Source organism: Gorilla gorilla, chromosome 8, assembly GCF_029281585.2.
Source record: "Gorilla gorilla gorilla isolate KB3781 chromosome 8, NHGRI_mGorGor1-v2.1_pri, whole genome shotgun sequence".
Taxonomy (NCBI): domain Eukaryota; kingdom Metazoa; phylum Chordata; class Mammalia; order Primates; family Hominidae; genus Gorilla; species Gorilla gorilla.
Window position 1 is genome coordinate 67,816,251 of NC_073232.2, and position 23,750 is coordinate 67,840,000.

Here is a 23,750-nt window from a genome sequence, read left to right on the forward strand (position 1 = left end):
ATGAAGTTCAAGTGGAAAGTATCTCCAGAAAGTTTAACATTTTCTTATTAACCAACTCATTGATTGGCATGTGAAACTTGAGATATTTTATATAGCACTTTTTAAATGGGGATCTAGCTTCACTTATCATACAACACATTAAATAGCAGGTCATGTCATACAGGGATTTAAGGATCATGAGCACTAAACAAAGGCATATTTTTTTCTTTTTTATTGGTTATAGTAAATACACAATTTATTATTTATTTATTTATTTATTTATTTTTAACCTTTTAAAGGCTTTAGAACTTAAGAATCTGCCTGGTGAGTTCAACTCTGGGAATCAACCAAGCAACAGAGAAAAAAACAGATACCGAGATATTCTTCCATGTAAGCTAAAAATGGTTTTGATTATTTTCCTGTTTACATTTAGAAAAAGTGCAAAGGGCACTGTATGGCTTTTTGTATGAGACATTTTGGCCTGTGACCATGATAAAGGGTTCTGGTACATAGCACTGGGTGATCTGAGCATATTCTAAGATATGTGCTAGATATGAGAGAGTCAGGTCCTCTGTTTTCTGGTACATCCTTCAGCCGCTGTTACAGGGTCCTTTACAGCAGTCCTTCAGCCTTATTCTCATATATTGCTGCTTCTCAGAGTATGAGCCTTCCAAAACATAAAATCCAATAGTCTGAGTCATACACCACTTTTGGTACCCGAAGCCTTAACCACCTTCTCTGGCTATTTTGTTTAGACACGCGAAAAAATCGCTATTTGCATCCTTCATCCTGGACAATAAAGCTATTAATCTGCTCTCCAACAGGAGGCTGCCTTTTGATTGTCTCCACAGAGCCTTAACATTGCTTCCCTGTGTTGGATGGGAGGGTAGTGGCACCTTCTGTCCTCCTGACTCAGTTACTCTCAGGAGTTACCCATCTCAGGCCATTCAAAGAGCAGAATCAAAACACAGCAATGCAATTTTAATCTTAGGCAGGATATCTCATTCCATAACTCACATTCCTTTCAAAGTCAAAGTTTTTCAAAACTAAATTTACTATTTTACTTCCTCCAACTTGACCCTCTTCTTATATTCTATATCTTATGTAATCACCAAGTTCAAACCAGAAAACAGGGAGTCAGTTGATTCTACCTCCATAATACCTCTGGGGTCCTCCCCCATCTCTCAGTTCCCACTGCTGCTGACTTAGACTGAGCCCATTTTACCTCTCAGCTGGTTACTTTCTTCTTTACTGCCTCCCTTTCTGATCATTCACAAAAGCTACTGAGATTTTCTTAAAATGCAAGTCAGAACATGTAGCTCTTCTTTTAAAGCTCTTTCTTGGCTCTTTGTTACTATCATGGTACAGTTGTTTAACATGGCATAAAAATTTCACCTGTTTGCCTCTCTAGCCTTAGCTCTCCCACAAAACTTCTTTTGGTATCTAGAATTCATAATTCTTTTCTTGTTTGTTGGTTTTTATGCCTCTTAACCTGCCGTTCTTGAAAGAACTACTCATCCCTTCTTTGCTGAGGCAGTTCCTACTATCTTTCTTAACCAGCTCCAATAGGCTTTTCTTATTTTCCTCAAAGCTAGGTTTGGTGTTTTTCCAGTAGTCTCATAGCATCTTGTAACCACTCTCCCCTTCTACCAAACCATATTTTAATTATTTTCACTTTTGTTTCTCCTACTAGACTTGAGACAGTTATTATAAAAACCAGAGTGGAACACAGTGACTGCTGTCACTAGATAAATACGTTCATGTTTAGTTGGTTTATTGAAATTGAAACTAACTTTATGATTATAAAAAACAAGTACATATCCAACATGGTTAAAATAAGCTATTCTGTTATCTTCTGTGGGGAGAGTGTGGAGAAGTGCATTGATGAATACTTCTGAAATCAGAATAATGAACCATGATTAGACATTTTAATAAATAATACTAATAATTTGTTGCTTCTCCAAAATGTCAAAGGTCCAAATTTTATAATTTCTATTTCTGCATGTGCAGTTTGCCCTCAATGAGACTAAAAGCAAACGTGCCTTAAAAATTAGCCTCTCGGTATTGTAAGAAGCTCATTTTACAATAGAGGGTACACATAATATTTGATCTGACTTGAAGTTTTTATTCTGGATATCAAAAGAGTTACAACTAAGAAATTCAAAGATAATAAAAAATAATGTTAAATCATTAAAGTAAGGGAAGTTATGTAAAACTTTTGGCTTTTCATAAAAGAAAAGAAACTGTAATTCAACCATATTCTTTTTAAAGGCCCATTGGTATATCTACCTCATAACGCAGTGTAATCTAATCTGAAACTCAGCCAACTTAAGTGGCCATCATGGAAAGCTCTGTGGTTTTTTTAATCACACATTTCTTGACTTTATAGAAAAGGTTCCTGAAGACTCATATTAAGAAAGCTAAAGAAGTAATTTATTTGTCGTCTTCAAATGCTGAGAACACTAAATAGATGAATTCACACACCTTTGAACACTGCAAATATAGGGAGCCTTCACTTTGCATGGCCCCAATATGCTCAAATATCAGTTACTGTGTTTAGCTAAATAACACCAGTCCCACAATACAATTCACATTTTAGTTACCACAATATATTCACTGCAAGTAATTGCCTAAAGTAGTAAGCATCTTTGCTGGCACTTTAGTCCACAAGTCCCTATGTAAATAACAGATGTGCATCATGACCAGTGACTAATAAATGTTACTTCTTTCAAAATATGTCAGTGATAGGTAACTGTGAGCCTCTTATTCAGTTCACACACAGCAAAGCATGTGATTGTGTTGTCTCCTTGTCTCTCAATGGTAAACCCCTATGACCTTTTACCAAAATGTATAATCAAGAGAGAGATTTGGCTGAGAGAGATGAAACTGCAATAAAGAGATAAAAAGTGATAATGTTGGAAATGAAATTTGAATGGAGTTATAGAAGAACTAGCTGACCAGGGACATGCTGACACTGCTACTGCTCAAAAGACCCTAGAGCTGCAGCCTAAGACACCTGTGGAAGGGGAACTTACCGACATGAATGACCAAAGTGCTTGTGAGGAAAAGGATAAAGGCAACCTAGGGGAAGCAATGATGGTAAAAAACTTGACATTAAAGAAACTTTGGAGCTATTTCACAACAATATAAGTGCCAAGGATAAAAGGTGGAAACTGATCCAGACTTGGAAGTTAGCCTAGATGTAGAAAAAATGCTCACTCTGTATTGTAAGTTATACAACAAAAAGAAGAGGCAAACACTGTTCAAACTACTCTTGGTAAGTTTTTTTTTTTAACAAATTAAATGCTTTAATTCCCAATATTTCTAATGTTTTAAATTACAATGTTCTAAATAAATATTAGTTTTGCTATTTTTTGCTTCTCTATATATGTATAGCCAGCAATAAGTGAGTTTTTAATGATTTCACAAAAAGTGTTAAGAGCCATGAAACAAGAATAATATTTCCTATTGATTACTAAGATCCTTTTGTGAATGGGCGCGGTGGCTCACACCTGTAATCCCAGCACTTTGGGAGGCTGAGGCGGGCAGATCACGAGGTCAGGAGATCGAGACCATCCTGGCTAACACGGTGAAACGCTGTCTCTACTAAAAATACAAAAAAATTAGCTGGGCGTGGTGGAGGCCACTGTAGTCCCAGCTACTCAGGAGGCTGAGTCAGGAGAATGGCGTGAACCCAGGAGGCAGAGCTTGCAGTGAGCTGAGCTGAGATAGCGCCACTGCACTCCAGCCTGGGCAACAGAGCAAGACTCCGTCTCAACAACAACAACAACAAAAAAGGTCCTTTTGCATGGTTTCAACTTAATGGTCATATTTATGGCCCTGTACCATCATGCCAAGCAAGAATGGCCTTTATTATGTAGTATAGGAATTTTTAGGTATAAAGACAATATCTTCCATTTCTTTACCATTTCACAACTTACAAAGCATTTTGAAGGCTAATAAAAGAGCGAGTCACACAGGTTCTCCAACTCCTGGCCTAATATTTTTTCTGTTACTTGTCTATCAGGGACCTACTCAGAACTAATAAAGGTAGTGACTTAGGTTTCTGTTAGCTTCTCACTTTTCAGAGCATGTTTACATATTTCTCATTGAGTGTTCTGTATGATCATGTGAGAAGAACAGAGAAGATGATAGTATCTAAATTTAATGCAAGACAATAAGGAAGGGATAATCTTTCAACAAATCATCTGGACAGTTGCATATTCATGTACCAAAAATGAACTTTGATTCTTACCTCGTAACTTATATAAAAATTAACTCAAAATAGATTATAGACCTATCATTAGAGTTAAAAACATAAAACTTCTGAAAGAAACCCTAGGAGAAAACGTTACTGCCCTTGGCTTTGGCAAATTTTTCCTAAATAGGACACAAAACCCTCAAATTGTAAAAGAAAAAAATAAATTGGACTTCATCAAATTAAAAAAAAACCCTGCTCTTCAAAGCATATTATTATAAAACCAAAAGGAAAGCAACAGGCTAGAAGGAAAATACATGCAAAACATTTATCTCACAAAAACTTATATTTATAATCTATAATTACTACAAATCAAGACGAGGACAAATAACCCAACACTAAATGAGCAAAAAATTTGAGCAGGCACTTCTCAAGGAAGATATAAGGATGGCAAATAAATGCATGAAATGATATTCACCATTGTAAATCATTAGGAAAATGCAAATTAAAACCATAATGAGATACCATTTTACACTCACTGCAATGAAATGGAGTTTGTTTCTAATAAAGTTAAACATGTACCTACCATATGATTTAGCAGTTCTATTCATATGTTTTACCTAAGAGAAATTAAAGCATATGTCTGCATAAAGACTTATATACTAATGTTCATATCAGCTTTACTTATAATAGCCCAAAACTGGAAACAGTGCAAATGCCCATCAACAGAAGAGTGAATAAACAAATTGTGGTATGTCTACATAATAGAATGCAACTAGGCAATAAAAAATGACTAACAATGCATTGAACAACATGAATGAATCTTAAAATAATTTTACTCAGTGAAATAAGCCAGTCAAAAGAGTATATACTGTGTGTTATGAACCAAATTAAATTCTCCCAAAATTCGTATGTTGAAGTTCCAACACTTTGTACCTCAGAATGTGACCTGATTTGGAGATAGGGCCTTTAAAGTAGTAATTAATATAAAATGAGGCTCTTAGAGTGTGCCCAATCCAATCCATCAAGTGTCCTTATATAAAGAAGAAATTGGGACACACAAGAGACATCAGGGATCCAAAGGCACAGAGAATGGTGCATGTGAAGACACAGCAAGAAGGCAGCCATTGGCAGGCCAAGGAGAGAGGCCTCTGGAAAAACCAAGCCTGCTGCCACCTTGATCTTTGTCTTAGTTTGTTTGTGTTGCTATAAAGGAATAATTTATAAAGGAAATGGATTTAGTTAGCTCATAGTTCTGCAGACCGGAAGGTTCAAGAGTGGGCATCTGGTGAGGGCTACAGGCTGCTTCCACTCATGGTGGAAAGTGAAGTAAAACCAGCATATGCAGAGATCATATGGTGAGAGAGGAAGCAGGAGAGGAATGGGGAGGTACCAGGCTCTTGCAGAACGAATAGAGTGAGAGCTCACTCATGCCATTAATCTATTAATGAGGGATGTGCCCTTGTGACTCAAACACCTCCCATTAGGCTCCACTTCCAACATTGGGAATCAAGTTTCAACATGAGGTTTAGAAGGGCCAAACATCTAAATCATAGCATTTTGCCCCGGCCCTTTAAAACTTATGTTCTTACCACATTGCAAAATACAATTATTCCTTCCCAATAGTCCCTAAAAATCAACTTGTTTCAGCACCAACTTAAAAGTTCAAAGTCACATCTGAGACTCAAAGTAAGTTCTTTCCAGTCGTAAGCCTGTAAAATCAAAAAAGAGATTATTTACCTCCAAGGTACAATGGTGGTACAGGCACTGGGTAAACGTTTCCATTCCAAAAAGGAAAAATTGGTCAAAAGAAAGGGATAATAGGTCCCATGCAAGTCCAAAACACAGCAGGGCACACTTTAAATCTTAAAGCTCCAAAATAATCTCCTTTGACTCTATCTCCTGCATATTGGTCACAGTGGTGTGTGGGGTGGGCTCCCAAGGCCTTGAGTAGCCCTTCCCCCATAGCTTTGCTGGGCGTAGACCACTGGCTGCTTCCATGGGTTGTAATAATGCTGCAGCTTTTTTCAGGCTGAGGTGGAATGCTGTGGATAGCTCTACTATTGTGGGGTTCCAGCACCTTTGTGGGTCCACTAAGAGTTGCCCTGGTGGGGACTCTAAGGAAACTCCAACCCAACATTTCCACTAAAGATTGTCTTGATAGGGGCTCTCTTTGGTGGCTCCACTCCTGCAATAGGCATCTGCCTGCTCTCCCAGGCTTTTTAATATATTCTCTGAAATCTAGGTTAAAGCTGCCAAGCCTCCATGTCCCTTGCATTCTGGATGCCTGCAGACTTAACACCACATGAATGCCACCAAGGCTTACCACTTAGCCCCTCAGGAGCAGTGGCCCAAACCTACCTTGGGGCTATTTGACCCACTGCTGGAGCCAGAGCAGCCAGGATGTGGGGAGCAGCATCCTGAGGTGGCCAAGGGCAGTGGTGCTCCAGGTCTGTCCCCAAAAGGCCTTGGGGCCTATTAGGGAAGGGGTGGCCCCAAATATTTCTTTGGGCACTTTTTCCAGACACTCCCTCATATTCTTGTCTTTTTCTGAGCCTTCCACACACTTCCAACCTCTGCTCATCACTCAGTTCTAAAACTGCTTCCACATTTTCAGGTATCTTTATAGCAACACCCCAATTCTCAGTACCAATTCTCTGTCTTAGTCCATTTTGTATTGCTATAAAGGAATACTTGGGGCTGGTTAATTTATAAATAAAAGAGGTTTATTTAATTCCCGGTTCTGCTGGCTGGAAGGTTCAAGATTGGGCCTCTAGTGAGGGCCTCAGGCTGCTTCCACTCATGGTAGAAGGTGAAGTGGAATCAGCATGTGCAGAGATTACGTGGTGAAAGAGGACACAAGAGGGAGAGAGAGAGGTGCCTGGTCCTTTTTAATAATCGGTTTTTGCAGCAGTGAATAGAGTGAGAACTCAGTCAACCCCGAGGAGGGGCATCAATCTATTCATGAGTGATTTGTCTCCATGACTCAAAACCTCCCATTAGGCCCCACTTCCAATGTTGGGGATCAGTTTTCAACATAAGGTTTGGAGAGGACACACATCCAAACCATAACAATACTGGACTTCCAGCCTCCAGAATGTGAAAATAAATTTCAAACCTAGAAAACTAATATACTGTATGCTTCCACATATATAAAATGTTAGAAAATTTAAACTAATTTGTATTGACAGAACCTCTCAGTGGTTGCCTTGGGGCAAGATGAGAGCAAGAAGGATAGATTATAAAGAGGCATGAGGATAGTTTTGCACTGATGGAGATGTTTAATTATCTTTATTGTTGTGGTGGTCTCATGGGTGCACATGTATGACAGTTTTACCTCCATAAACTGTTAAAAAGGTGGTTTGTGAGTACAAAAGGTATATTACACTTTTAAAAAATTTTCATACACTTCAGCATTATAATGTAGATAGGTGGGAAAACAAGCTCTTTAAGGCAGAGATTTAACAAGCTTCTTTCTGTACTTCTTGAGGTTGCTCTATGTTTGTTTCTGTTACTACCACCCACTAATAGTAATAGTAGTAGTAGTAACACTAATATGTCTATTACTATTGCTTATTACTAATTTAAGTCTGTTATAGGTAGTAATGTTTAATCCCCACAACAACCTACCTCTGAGGTGTCAGTATGTTAGTGTCCTTGTTTTACAGAAAGGCTAAAAGAGATTAAGTAATTTTCTCACATTCACAGTGCAAATAGGAGAGAGATCTGGGATTCAAACCCAGGCCTAACCACCACTGTATTTATTGTACATTGTTTTCTTTTCTATTTCAAGAAACCTTTTTTTTTTTCTCCTTTTGAGATGGAGTCTTGCTGTCACCCAGGCTGGAGTGCAGTGGCATAGTCTCAGCTCACTGCAACCTTTGCCTCCTGGGTTCAAGCGATTTTCCTGCCTCAGCCTCCCGAGTAGCTGGGATTACAGGCATGTGCCACCACACCCGGCTAATTTTGTATTTTTAGTAGAGATGGGTTTTCTCCATGTTGGTCAGGCTGGTCTCGAACTCCTGACCTCAGGTGATCCACCCACCTCGGCCTCCCAAAGTGCTGGGATTACAAGCATGAGCCACCGCACCCAGCTGTTTTGTTTCTTTAAGAATCAGAGTCTACTTGGAGTGCAGTAGCATAATCATAGCTCACTGAAACCTCAAACTCCTGAGCTCAAGCAGTCCTCCCACCTCAGCTTCCCAAGTAGTTGGGACTATGGGGATGGGCATGTGCCACCATACCCAGCTAATTTTTTATTCATTTATTTTTTTTTTAGAAACAGGGACTGACGCTTTTGCTTAGGCTGGTCTCAAACTCTTGGCTTCAAGTGATCCTTCTGCCTCAGCCTCCCAAGTAGCTGGAATGCCTGGCTCTCGTCATTCTTCTTATAGATATGAAACTATGTTTTGTAGTATTTGTTGCTATTACTTCATTTTCTTTCCCTTTTCCCTTAAGTTGAAATCACTGTTCTGATGAATTAATTGTTTGATTGGAGATGGGTATAAGTAGTTGATGCAGTCTCAAGCTCTACCTTTATCTTTCTTTCTTTTTTTTTTTATTTTATCCTGATAAACGAATATCCTTGTTGGTTTTAGGAATCTTGGGTTTTTAGTTCTTTTTTTTCTCATTTTTTTTCCCTGAGTGTTTCTTCACTGTCCTCTTCCTTCCAGTGTTTTAGATGAGAACTGTAATGGCCATCTGACTCCTTTTCTTCATGAGAAATATGTTCTTTTATTTCAAAATCTTTAACTATTTTCCTGGAATTAAATAATGTTACCAGGTATGCTTCATTTCCATCATTCTTACCTAGACAAATAAACCCTTTAATTGATCTTCCTTTAGCTGTAATTTCTACTCTTCAGTCTACTCGTCTTTTTTTTTTTTTTTTTTTTTTTTTTTAGTTTCTATGAATTTTAGGGTTGCCTCTTGGTTCTATCTTATAAAACCTTTTCTCGTTACTTCTTCTACCTCTGTAGTTTTGCAAGTACTTTCTCTATCTCTCTCTCTCTCTCATTTTTATTCTTATTTTTTTCTTTCACTTGGTTTTATAGGAAACTAAGTTTTTAAAAAATTTCCTCCTTCAAATCATCTACTAAAATTTTTAGCTTGTTTAATGGTGAATTTCATGTGTCAACTAGGCTAGGCTATGATACTCAGCTATTTGGTCAAATATTAGTCTAGATGTTGGTGTGAAGGTATTTTTTAAAAGATGTAATTAACATTTAGATTAGCAGACTTTGAGTAAAGCTGATTAGCCTCCATAATGAGAGTGGGCCTTATTTAGTCAGTTGAAGTCATTAAGAAAAAAACGCTAAAATTTCCAGAGGAAGAAGGAATTCTACCTCCAGACTGCCTTTGCACTCAAGACTACAATGTCAACTTTTCCCTGGGGTCTAACCTGCTGGCCTGCCCTGCAGATATTGACTTGCCAGTCCCCACAATCATGAGTCAGTTCTTTAAAATAAATCTTTCTCACTGTATATATACAGCCTATTGATTCTATTTATCTAGAGAATCTAGAGTAACAGAATTTGGTACTGAGAGCAATTCTAGAGGAACAGAATTTTAAGGATGAGTTTTATGAATTACTTCCCTAATCTGATAAGATGTAAAGGCATTAATGACTTTTCAGTAGTGAATAGAGTATTAATAATTCATAGTGTAATGTGACAGTAGAGATATGCAAAGTATTGCCATTAGGTAATCCTATTCAGACATTTACAAGAAGCAAGGTTCTGGGCGTCTGTATTTGATACCTTAGAACATTTTTGAGTTCTCATGAGAACAATGAGATTGGCTAGTTACTCCTAATGCAGAGAAGGAAAGGATGATCTTAGGGATTAAATTTCCCAGCTCAAGTGCCGCATGAATAACCCAAAAGTTTCTCTTTCTGCCCTGAAAGAAACTCTTATATTTTATAACAACAAAACTGAGATTATTGAAAACCAAACCCAAAATCTCATCCTGAAAATGGCTGAATTACAGTGCAAATTGAATCCCCACCCTTTTAGGGTGTCTGCTGTTAAAATGAGGGCATTGACTGAGAAGGAATGGGATCTTGAAAACTGGAGTGGAGACATATGTGAAGAGCCTTATAAAGCTGGGTGTATCGAACCCCTTGACCCTGATGAGTCTTCCTTGCCAGTAAAAGCAGCCATGCCACCCCCATCTGAGGAGATTAATGCTACTTTACCTGAGGAAACTTTTATTACCTCCCCTGAGTTTGTTGCCTTGCAAGACATTGCTGATTCTTCTCAAGACTCACAGCCACCATCCTTCATTGCTTCTAGACCTATAACTAGACTCAAGTCCCAGCAGGCCCTTAAAGGTAAGGTACAAAGTGTGACCCATGGGGAGGTATGTTACACTACAAAAGAGCTACATGATTTTTCCAATTTATACTGACAGAAATCTGGGAAATATTTGTGGGGAGGGATTTTAAGGGTGTGGGACAATGGTGGAAGGAACTTAGTGTTTGATCAGGCTGAATTTATTGAAATGGGACCACAAAGAAGAGATTCTGGACTTAATATGTGGATTAGGGAGTTAGAAAGAGCTCTTACAGTTTATTTGGTTGGTTGTATTAAATGGACCAAAAGGTGGCCCAGTCTAAATGAAGATAAAATGCCAGAACTGCCTCGATATACTATATACTGTGATCCAAAGGATTAGGGAGATTGGAATATTAGATTAGGTTTATCATTTAAGACCTGCCAACCCACCCCAGGAGGTCCAGAGGATGTACTTTTCTCATAACTGTGAGAAATATATTTGTGAGGCGAGTCCCAGAATCCTTAAAGAATACTGTGATTATTCTTCTCTGTAGCTCAGATATTGCAGTGGAAATTGCTGCCACTGAGTTGGGAAACCTGAATGCAGTGGGTATAATTGGATCCCAGAGAGATAAGGGCCAGGTGGTGGCACTTGATAGCCAAAGACAAGGTGAGCATGGTATGGTAATAGCAGAGTCAAAGCAGCAATCGGAACAGTCTGACCTGTAGAGACCTGTGGTGTTGATTAGTTGATCATGGTGTTCCTAGAAGTGAACTAGATGGGACGTCTACTAAATTCTTCCTTGATAAGTGTAAGCAGAAGAGTTCTAGGTCAAGTGAGCAAAATTCTAACCTGAACCATAGGAACAGAGAATCACAACCAGTCAATAACTTCCCAGACTTGAGCCAGTTTACACACAGAGAACACCTTGAATGAAAGGGAGGACCCTGGCACACTGCTAAAAATGTATACTGTTAATCTTTCAGCCTTCCCCAAAGGGACCTATAGCCTTTTGCCAGGGTGACTGTACATTTGGAAAAAGAAAATAGTCAGAACTTTCAGAAACTACTGGACACTGGCTCTGAACTGACACCAATTCCAGGAGACCCAAAACATCACTGTGGTCTACAAATCAAAGCAGGGGCTTATGGAGGTCAGATAGTCAATGGAGCTTTAGTTCAAGTTCATTTCACAGTGGGCTCAGTAGGTCCCTAAAGCCATCTTGTGATTATTTTCCAAGCCCTGGAATGAATAATTGGAATAAACATACTCAGCAACTGGTAGAATCCCCACATTGCTTCTCTGACCAGTGGAGTGAGGAATATTATGGCAGGAAAGGGCCAGTGGAAGCCAGTAGAACTGATTCTACCTAGGAAAATAGTAAAAAAGCAAAAGCAATACTACATTCCTGAAGAGATTGCTGATATTAATGCCTCCATCAAGGACTTTAAGGATGAAGTGATGTTGATATCTATCACATCCCATTCAACTCACCTATTTGACCTACACAAAAAAGAGATGGAATTTGGAGAATGACAGTGGATTATTGTAAGCTTCCTCAGATGGTGACTCTAGTTGCAGCTGCTATACCAGATATAGTTTCATTGCCTTAGAAAATCAGCACATCTCTTCATACCTGCTATGTAGCTATTGATCTGGGAAATGCTTTTTTCTCTATACCTATTAATCAAGAACACCAAAAGTAGTTTACTTTCAGCTGGCAGGGCCAGCAATACACCCTCACTGTCCTACCTCAGGGGTGTATTAACTCTTCAGCCCTATGTTGTAATTTAGTTCTCAGGGACCTCAATCACCTTTCCCTTCCACAGGATATTACAGAGGTTTATTACATTGATGACATTGTGCTGATTGGATCGAGTGAACAAGAAGTAGCAAATGCTTTAGTCTTATTTGTCTGTCAGAGGGTAGGAGATATATCCAACAAAAATTCAGTGGCCTTCTACTTCAGTGAAATTTCTAGAGGTCCAGTGTTGTGGGACATGTGGAGATAATCATAAGGTGAAGGATAAATTGTATCTGGCTCTTCCTACAAGCAAAAAAGAGGCACAATGGCTAGTGAACCAGGGCGTTTTGGAGGAAACATTCCTTATTTGGATGTGCTACTCTGGTCCATTTACTAAGTGATGTGAAAAGCTGCTAGTTTTGAGTGGGGCCCAAAACAAGAGAAGGCTCTGAAACAGGTTCAGTCTGCCATGCAAGCCTCTCTGCCACGTGGGCTGTATGATCTAGCAGATCCAGTGGTGCTTGAAGTGTCATTGGCAGATAAGGGTGCTGTTTGGACCTTTGGCAGACCCCTTGAGATGAATTGCAGTGCAGGCACGTAGGATTTTAGAGCAAATTCCTGCCACCCTCTGTGGACTCTCTTTTTGAGAAACAGCTTTTGCCCTGCTACTGGGCCTTGGTAGAGACTGCTTCATAGAGAACTAAGTAGAGAATGCTTAACTATGGGCCACCAAGCCATAAAGCTGGGCATACACAGCAGCACTCCACCATCAAATGAAAGTGGTAGATACAAGATTGGACTTGAGCAGATCCTGAAGGCACAAATAAGTTACACGAAGAAGCTGCCCAAATGCTCACTGTTCCCACCCCTGCTACATTACCTGCTCTCTTCAGCCTGCACCTGTTGTCTCATGAGGAGTTGCCTATGATCAGCTGACAGAAGAAGAGAAGACTTGGACCTGGTCTACAGAAGGTTCTGCGTGATATAAAGGTACCAACCAGAAGAGGACAGCTACAGCACTACAGCCCCTTTTTTGAGACATCTCTGAAGGACACTGGTGAAGAGAAATAACTCCCAGTGGGCAGAACATTGGGTAGTGCACTTGGTGTTTTTTGTTTTTTTGTTTTTTGCTTGGATAAATGGCCAGACGTATAAATGTATACTGATTCATGGGCTATGTTTAATGGCTTAGCTGGATGGTCCGGGAATTTGAAGGAGCATGGTTGGAAAAATTGGTGACAATAAGGTCTGGGGAAGAGGCACGTGAATAGATCTTGCTAGATAGGCACAAACACAAAGATATTTGTATCCCATGTGAATGCTCACCAAAGGTTGATCTCAGCAGGGGCAGACTTTAATAATCAAGTGGATAGAGTGACATGCTCTATGAATATCAGCTAGACTATTCCCCCAGTCACCCCTGTCATTGTGTCATTGCCCATAGGTCTCATGAACAAAGTGGCCATAATGGCAGGGATGGAGGTTATGTATGAGCTCAGCAACATGGACTTCCACTCACCAAGGCTGACCTGGCTACAGCTGCTACTGAGTGTCCAATCTGCCAGCAACAGAGACCAACACTGAGTACCTGATGGGCACTATTCCATGGGATGATCAGCCAGCTAGCTGATGGCAGGTTGATTACACTGGGACCACTTCCATAATGCAAGGAGCAGTGCTTTTTTCTTACTAGAATAGACAGTAACTCTGGGTATGGATTTGCCTTCCCCGCACACAGTGCTTCCACCAATTTACCATCTGTGGACCTACAGAATGCCTTATCCACCATCATGGTATTCCATACAGCATTGCTGTAATCAAAGAACTCACTTTGTGGCAAATACCTTGTAGCAATGGCCTCATTGCCACTATGTTACCATATTCCTTATCCTCTCAAAGCGGCTGGCTTGATAGAATGGATGAATGGCCTTTTGAAGACTCAATTACAGTGAAAGCTAGGTGGCAGTACCTTGCAGGGCTGGGGTAATGTTCTTCAGGAGATTATACATGCCCCATGTCAGCATCCAATATATGATGCTGTTTCTACCATAGCCAGGATTCAAGAATCAAGGGGTGGAAATGGGAGTGGCACCAGTCGCCATTACCCCTAGTCATCCATTAGCATAATTTTTGCTTCCTGTTCCTGTGGCCTTATGCTCTGCTGGTCTAGGGGTCTTAGTGGCTCTCTTCATTGATGTTGTCTGACACTTAGGCCTTTCTGTCTGCAAACTTGAGTCTTCCTTGATGGACAACAGAGCATGGAATTATTTTTGGACCAGAGTCTAGATTTACCTAGTCTGTGGAGTCTAGAAGATTGCTGCGTAATATGGAACAAGTTACTTTGTACAGATTCTTTATTTGAAAAGTATGAATATAATAGCACCTCCCTCAAAGGTTTGTTTTGGAGTTGACAAGGTGATACATGTAGCGTATCATGCTGCTTGAACCTGGTATGCATGTTTCACTGCATTCTGTTAGTACTCCTGCTTCTGTTTAGGGAGCTTTCCTATGATCACTTGAATTATTTCTTTTCTGCAGTGAATTCCACAGTTTGCTTCTGAAATTCCTTTTTTATATTCCCCTTGTATGCGCTGTGTCTTTTACCATTTTAATCATTATTGTAGGTTTTTTTAATCTTTTTTTTCTGAGTTCTGGGAAAATTTTTTAAGCTGATTTTCTAAACATAAATTTGTTTTTCTGTTCAATTCCTGCTTTAGGAGTTTGAGTTGAATGATTGTGACTTTTATATGAAATCAAGATTTTATTATTTTAGATTATTTAATTTTCACATATTTAATCTCATTTCAAAATTTAAAAAATGCTTTTTTTACTATGAAGTAATTTATATGGTTTAGATACTGTAATAACTACTGCAAACATTGTGATGAACACTTGCCAGGCTTATTATTATTATTATATGACATATATCATCATATATCTACATAAATATGATGAAAGATCTCCCTACAAAGCCATTGTTATCGCCTTTATAATTTAGTAATATAGCATATTTGTTAGTAAACATAGGTATAAAGTATTGTTTTAAATTAATGCTGTCTTGAATTTTATTTAATATACAAATAGGAGTTTTTAAGGTGTTATCATCTTTTATAGAAAGGAGAATATTTGTTGTGATTTTTTAGAATGGGCTCCCTTTTTGAAATACCGGGTATCTTTATATATCTAGCATTTTTTTTTTTTTTTTTTTTTTTGAGATGGAGTCTCACTCATTCTGTCACCCAGGCTGAAGTACAGTGGCGCAGTCTCAGATCACTGCAGCCTCCGCCTCCCTGGTTCAAGCGATTCTCCTGCCTCAGTCTCCTGAGTAACTGGGATTATAGATGTGAGCCACCGCGCCTGGCTTTTTTTTTCTGTTCATTCATATTTACAAGGGAAAGTTTCTGTGTGCTATGTTAAAATTTGAGAAGAGTTCTGCCAGATATTATATAAATGCCTGTTCAGGTCTTGTCAGCATATTTACTAGATAAGTGGTCCATGTGATTCTGAGTAGTAAGGAGAGGTTATTAGTGAGAGAGCTGCATGGCAGCGAAGGGCCTCCTTTGCTGTGTGTGTTTCTGCTCTCAATGTGGGGATGGTGGTGGAACCAGAGCTTCAGATGTCTGTGTCAGGTGAAGAAGGAACTCCTGGAGCAGTGAAGGTTAGTAGGCCAAATAGCTGGTTTTCCCTCTCGTATTTGTTATAACAGTCCATGTTAGATGAGTCCCATATTACTTGGAGCAATGCCCCTTGGTAGCATCCTTTTGCCACAATATCTTTGCTTTGGTTAACATGTCCTATCACCAGATGAAGGCTGAGAATGGACATAAAATATGGCTGTCTAGTTTGGGGACAGTGGTGGAATTCCATTAATCCTAGAATTTGTCTGCAGTCAACTATCAGATTTTTTTTTTCCCCTGGCTCCTGCTGCTCTGGGTTTGCAGGTTTCAGATTTGCAGGATAATATCACTCATTTACTCCCACAAAGAGTTTCTCCTCTGTTGTGTTCAGTTGCAAACTAGAGGATACTTCCCTTGACTTAACCTTGCCCATGCCACTTCTAGCAGAAATTTCCAAAAGTACCTGGATGCTAATGATATCATTCTGTATTTATTAAAAACTGATCTGAAAAGTAAACATCCCATAATTGTATATTTCTTAGGTCATGCCAATAGTTTTCAGGGAGGAAATAATTTAAACTCATGGACTCAACCATTTTGAAAAGAAACTCCTAGGCCATCTTCTCTATTGGTCAAAGAGATGTGGATTTACATGTGTGAAATCCTTTCGTGAAGTCTGGGTGTGATGTATCTCCCACCTTTATCTACCAGATGTTTCTGTTTCTGTAATAGATGATTCAACACGCGTTCCTCTTGGAAAAAGCAAGGACTACATCAATGCTAGTTATATTAGAATAGTCAATTGTGGAGAAGAGTATTTTTATATCGCTACTCAAGGACCACTGCTGAGCACCATAGATGACTTTTGGCAAATGGTGTTGGAAAATAATTTGAATGTTATTGCCATGATAACCAGAGAGATAGAAGGTGGAATTATCAAATGCTACCATTACTGGCCCATTTCTCTGAAGAAGCCATTGGAATTGAAACACTTCCGTGTATTCCTGGAGAACTACCAGATACTTCAATATTTCATCATTCGAATGTTTCAAGTTGTGGAGAAGTCCGTAAGTTTTTAAACATCAGTATTAGATATATGTTTCACCACATAAGCAGATGTCTTAGAACTAGAAGTTAGGAGTAGGATGGAAAATCGATCGATGATACTTCTTAAGTAACTTTTTACTTGTCCCTGGTACCAGAAGCCACCACCACTTCTACTTCTCCTCAACCAGATTCTGTGGAGAAGAAAAAATTGGAAAAGAGAGGTGGGGCAGGGAGAGTGACTGTTGAAGTTGTCTGATTCTGGGTTACACCTGCCTCTGCCAAATGTAGCAGATACATATTGAGTCCTTAAAGTATGCTAATCACTGGGACAGGCACTATCAGTACTTACTGAATAGTGGAGAGGTTGGTACACTCACTGATAGATACCTAACTTACCGTGTTCAGTGATAATGTTGAGATATGTCTTGGGCACTTTGGGGCTCAGAAGGTAAACACTTGGCTTTACTTGGGGTTTTGAGACAGGTTTACTGGAGGAGGTGGCATTTGTTTTGAGAATTATGCAAATGAAAAAGATGGAGGGAGAAAGTAGATGATCAAAATATAAAATAGCATAAGGTGTGTGTAGAGACAAATATAAGTAGTTAAATGTTTCTGAAATGTAAAAGTTCAGTGCCAGGGAGTAATAAAAGATGAGATGAGGTTCTCAAAAGTAAGCAGGGGCCAGCTAGAATGTGAAATGTCTTAAATTTCAGCTAAGTAGCATGAACTTTATTATGAAGATAATTGGGAGACATTGAAGAATTTTGGTAAGTGACATGATCAACTACGGCTGTTCGCATGGGGGTGGAAAGCACAGACGCAAGTGTTTTGCAGATAAAATTGGGAGACTTATACGTGACTTATGACTTATGATTTATAAGTGACAGAGGAGGGGTTGAAAATATATTCAATACAGTAACCACATGTGGATATTTAAGTTTAAATTTAAGTTATTTAAATTTATGTAAAATAACAAATTGAGTTCCTCACCTGCAGTAGCCACATTTCTAGGGCTTATTAGTCACATGTTGATAGTGGCTACTATATTGCCACTATTTAAGACATTTGCTTCAGTATAGAAAGTTCTGTTGAGAAGCATTGGTCTAGAATAATTCATGGATTCCTTGGTCTAATAGACTTAGAAAACAGAAAAGGAATGGTTTATAGGAGAAAGCAATGAGTTAGATTGCTCTAGTGGATTCAGTTGGCAGGTAGGTGATACATGTGTTAACAGGAGTGAAGGGAATAGGAGTTGAACAGGAAACTTGCAGAGAATGGTGGGTTTTGGAGTCATCACCAAAGAAGTTGATTGGAGCACAATCACCAGGAAAAGGGTTGCTGAGTGATGCTGAGGTTTGACCCATACATTTGTAGTAGCAACAAAATATGTGATTATGTGTATTTTTCTAGCAGTATAACATTGAGATCCCTGAATACAGGTTATGGGACTGATCCAGAGAGAGAGATTAATTTTAAGGAGTTGGTTCAAGTGATTGTGGAGGGTTGGCAAATCTGCAGGGTGGGAAAGTAGGCTGAAGACCCAGGGAAGAATTGGAGTTTGAGTCCAAAAGCAATCTGCTGGTAGAATTCCTTCTTGCTCATGGGAGGTCAGTTTTTGTTCTCTTAAGGCCTTCAGCTGATTAGATGAAGCCAACCCACTTTATGGAGAATAACCTGCTTTACTCAAATTCTACCAATTTAAATGTTAATCTCACCTAAAAAATACCTTCACAGAGGCACAAAATAATATTTGGCCTAGTATCTGGATACTAGGGCTTAGCCAAGTTGACACATAAAATTAACTATCACAAATTTCAGTCGACACTGTGGATTAGAATAGAGCTCTGAGCACTAGCATCTTTATTCAGGAAGCTTAGGAAAAAGAGGTGCATTCGGGAGAAGCATAGGAGAAGTGAGAAACTCATTTTGAGTTCTTCCATTAGGGTCCCATGTGTGATAAAATAAGGGCCCCACACTGAGGAAAGGGTCATGATCCCTTTGGATGAGATATAGGTAAATTCAAAGTGCTTTATCTGACAATGCTGGGAAGAGTTTCATGACTCCACTTCAAGGGGGCTCAGCACAATAGTGGGACCCACAATCTACTCTCATGGTCATTGACTACCCTGTCTTCATCGCTGGAAGAGATTGGTGCCTCTCTTGTCAGACACCTATATGTCTTAATTAAATTTCATATGTCATTTCTAAACTAAGATACTTTGCCTTTTGGTCTTATTCCTAACATGACAGTCCATCTCTCACTCAAGCATTTTGAAATCTTGGTTTTCCTGCAGCCTCATGGTACAGAAGAATGATGGTAGATTAGAATTCAAGACACCTACATTACAGTTCCAGCTCTAAACGTGTGAACCTTCTGACCTAGCATACATCTCTCGTCCCCCTCATCCTTAAATTTTCATCTGTAAAATGGAGATAAAATGGTGCCTATCTCACATGGTTGATGTGAAGATTAAAGGAGAGAATTCATGTGAAGCCCCTAGCATAGTAACTGCCACACAGCAAGTGCTTAATTTTTGTTACCTGTTAATACTGGTATTTTTATTGTTGTTACTGTGCTCTCCTTTGTAAAATGGAGAAAACCTCTATTCCTAGCAACTTCCAGAATTCTTATAAACATCAAAAAGAGGTTTGAGTACTTTTTGAAAGTTCTATATAATACCAAGGTAATACCATATAGCCATTATTATTATCATTTGAATATTAGAAGTTGGCGTGAGGTCTCTAATATAAGAAATCAATAAATGTCTTTCTCGCCCTGTTTCTTTCTCTAACAGACGGGAACTAGTCACTCTGTAAAACATTTGCAGTTCACCAAGTGGCCAGACCATGGCACTCCTGCCTCAGCAGATAGCTTCATAAAATATATTCGTTATGCAAGGAAGAGCCACCTTACAGGACCCATGGTTGTTCACTGCAGTGCTGGCATAGGCCGGACAGGGGTGTTCCTATGTGTGGATGTCGTGTTCTGTGCCATCGTAAAGAACTGTTCAGTAAGTGTGTGAATCAAGCAGATACACTGATGCTGTTGGTGTTTACACACTACATTTAATAGCCTGATCATTTGGAAGACTAATATTTGGTCTTCGAAAGCAACTTAGTAAATCAAAAGCACATGAGCTTTGGATACCTGATTCTCACCGAACTTGCTGCAGGTTCCTGGGGCTGTTTGTGAGGATTAAAGTATGTATTGTAAATAATGGCTTAGGACAGTGTCTGGAACATAATAGATACACAGAAAATGTGAGTTCCATTTCCTTTTCCTTCCCTGTATCTTACACGGGGTGTTTAGACTCTTACTAGAGAATGTTGATGGAATGTGCCTGTTTTTAGTGAATATAAGTGACAAGCACAGAAGAATGTGAGAAAAAATGTAGACTTCTGAGTTAATGAGGGGTCCCTGTTTGACTGCCTGTTTTGCCACATACTTTAGATTTTGGTGACTTTGGGTAAATTGCTCATCCTCTCTCAAATCTAGTTTTCTCATTTGCAAAATAAACATAATAATATAATTGAGTTTGAGTCAATAATTCACAATCCTTTACTTTTGTTTTTAATTTGGAACCAGCTAAGAGATAGACACAGGAATCAGATGTGATGATTACAATATTTCCTTTATGATTATTTTTATTCTCAAGTTTTATCTGTTAAAATGATTCCATCTGTGTGGTTTTTCCTTTTATTTTTAGTTGACATGTAATAATTGTACATATTTGTGGGGTACAGAGAGTGATATTTAGATATATGTATACAATGTGTAGTGATCAGATCAAGGTAGTTAACATATCCATCACCTCAAACATTTGTCATTTCTTTGTGTTGTGAACATCAAAAATCTTCTCTCCTAGCTCTTAAAATATATACAATAAGTTATAGTTAACCATATTTGCCCTACAGTGATGCAGAACACCAGAGCTCATTCCTCCTATCTAGCTTAATATTGTATTTGTTAGCCAACCTTTCCTTATCATCTTTAATACCCACAGTTCTACTCTTGACTTCCATGAGTTTGATTTTTTAGCTCTCATACATAAATGAGAACATGCAGTATTTATCTTTCTGTGCCTGCCTTGTTTTGCTTAATGCAATGTTCTCCAGACTTGTCCGTATTGCTGTGAATGACAAGATGTCACTCTTTTTTTATGGCTGCATAGTATTCCATTTTCCAATTCATTAGCGTAGGATTATTTCCATTTGTTTCTGTCATCTTTGTTTCTTTCATCAGTGTTTTATAGTTTTCCTCATAGAGGTCTTTTACTTTTTTGGTTAAATTTATCCTAGGTGTTTTTTTTTCTTTAATAGCTATTGTAAATAAGATCACCTTCTTTATTTCCTTTCAGCTAGTTCGTTATTGGCATCTAGAAATATCACTGATTTTTGTATGTCGACTTTGTATCTTGCAACTGTACTGAATTAGTTTATTAGTTCTTAGAGTGTTTTGGTGGAGTCATTAGTTTTGGGGGATATATATATATATACATATATATATGAATATATGAATATATAGTCATGTTACATGCAAAGAAGGACAATTTAATTTCCTTTTTTCCAATTTGGATGCCCCTTATTTCTTTCTCTTGACTAATTGCAATGGCTAGGACATCCAACATTATACTGAATAAGAATGGTAAAAGTGGGCATTCTTGACCTGTTTTCCAGTTCTTAGAAGAAAGGCTTTGAGCTTTTCCCCATTCAGTATGATCTTAGCTGTGTGTTTGTCATATATCGTCTTTATTGTGTTTAGATATGTTCCTTCTATGCCTCATTTGTTGAGAGTTTTTTTTTTATCATGAAAGCATGTTGAATTTTATCAAATGCTTCTTCTACATCTATTAAGATTCTCATATGGTTTTTGTCATTCATTCTGTTGATGTATCACATTTATTGATTTGCATATGTCAAATTATACTTGCATTCTGGGGATAAATCCCACTTGGTCATAGTGCATTATCTTTTTGATGTGTTGTTACATTTGTTTTGCTAGTATTTTGTTGAGGATTTTTTTTTTTTGCCTCTATGTTCATCGGGGATATTGGCTTGAACTTTTTTTTCATTGTGTCTCTGTCAGATTTTGGTATCAAGATGATAATGGCTTCATAGAATGAGTTAGAGAGGAGTCCCTCCTCCTTGAATTTTTTGGAATGGTTTCAGTAGGATTGGTAGCAGTTCTTCTTTGTACATGTGGTAGAATTTAGCTGTGAATCCGTCTGGTCCAGGGCTTTTTTTTGGTTGGTAGGGTTTTTATTACTGATTCACTTTTGGAATTCATTATTGGTCTGCTCAGGTTTTCTTGAACAGGAATTTCTTCCTGGTTGAATCTTGGGAGTTTTCAGGAATTTGCTCATTTCCTCTAGATTTTCTATTTTTTGTGTGCATAGATATTTATAATAATCTCTGAGGATCTTTTATATTTCTGTGGGATTAGTTGTAATGTCATCTTTGTCATTTCTGATTGGGCTTAGATTTTCTTTTTTTGTTGTTTAGCTAGCAGTCTATCAATTTTGTTTATTCTTTCAAAAAACAGACCAGGCGCGGTGGCTCATGCCTGTGATCCCAGCACTTTGGGAGGCCGAGGCAGGTGGATCACCTGAGGTCAGGAGTTCGAGACCAGCCTGATCAATATGGCGAAACCCTGTCTCTACTAAAAATACAAAAATTAGCCAGGTGTGATGGCATGCACCTGCAGTCCCAGCTACTTGGGAAGCTGAGACAGGAGAATTGCTTGAACCCAAGAGACAGAGGTTGCAGTGAGCTGAGATTGTGTCACTGCACTCCAGCCTGGGAGACAGAGTGAGACTCCATCTCAAAAAAAAAAAAAATTGTTTTGTTGATCTTTCGTATGCATTTTTCCATCTTAATTTCATTCAGTTCTGCTCTGATTTTGGTTATTTGTGTTCTTCTGCTAGTTTGGGATTGATTCGTTCTTTTTTTCTAGTTTCTCTAGGTGAGACATCAGGTTGTTCATTTAAGATCTTCCTAACTTCTTTGATGTAGGCATTTAGCACTATAAACTATACTCTTAGCACTGCTTTAGCTGCATCCCAAAGATTTTGATTTGTTTTGTCTCTGTTTTCATTAATTTCAAAGAATTTTTTTGATTTCTGAATTCATTTGTTTACCCAAAAGTCATTTAGGAGCAAGTTGTTTAATTTCCAAGTAATTGTGTAGTTTTGGGAGATCCTCTTGGTAGTAATTTCTGTTTTTATTGTACTGTGGTCTGAGAGTATGCTTGAGATGCTTTCAGTGTTTTTAAACTTTTTCAGATTTGCTTTATGGCTGAGCATATAGTCAATCTTAGAGTATATTCCATGTGCAGATAAGAAGACTGTATATCCTATGGTTTTGGAGTGGACTAGTCTGTAGATATTTATTGAGTCCAATTGGTCAAGTGTTGAATTTAAGACCAGAATTTCTTTATTAATTTTTCGCTTTGATGATCTCTCTAATCCTGCCAGTTGGGTGTTGAAGGCTCCCAATATTATTGTGTGACTGAGTCTTTTCATAGGTCCAGAAGAACTTGTTTTATGAATCTGGATGCTCCAATGTTAGCTGTGTGTATATTTAAGATAGCTAAGTCTTCTTTTTGAATTTTTCCCTTTGTCACTGTGTAATGCCCTTCTTTGTCCTTTTAGATCATTGTTGGTTTAAAGTCTGTTTTATCTGATATAAGAATAGTGACCCCTGCTTTCCTTTTGTTTTCCATTTGCATGATAGATCTTTCTCCATCCCTTTACTTTGAGCCTGTGGGTGTTCTTACATGTGAGATGGGTCTCTTGAAGACAGAAGATGGTTGGGCCTTGTTTTTTTAATCCAATTTGCCATCCTAAGCCTTTTAAGTTGGGTATTTAGACCATTTGCCTTCAAGGTTTAT

General features: G+C 38.5%; 1 protein-coding gene across 32 annotated transcripts in view; it reads left to right on the forward strand.

Moving 5' to 3' along the window:
* The window catches only part of PTPN20 (protein tyrosine phosphatase non-receptor type 20), a 91,131-nt gene that overhangs the window by 56,508 nt on the left and 10,873 nt on the right, over window positions 1-23,750 (forward strand). For 11 of the 32 annotated variants that reach the window (XM_055353041.2, XM_055353030.2, XM_055353029.2 and 8 more), the window contains 3 exons: window positions 279-369; window positions 16,547-16,881; window positions 19,657-19,872. The exons of 12 other annotated variants lie outside the window; for them this stretch is intronic. In XM_055353041.2, coding sequence (XP_055209016.2) covers window positions 279-369; window positions 16,547-16,881; window positions 19,657-19,872 — 642 coding nt within the window. The remainder of the gene's footprint in view (window positions 1-278; window positions 370-16,546; window positions 16,882-19,656; window positions 19,873-23,750) is intronic. 9 more of the 32 variants (XM_055353050.1, XM_055353045.2, XM_063710089.1 and 6 more) reach the window with 3 other exon arrangements.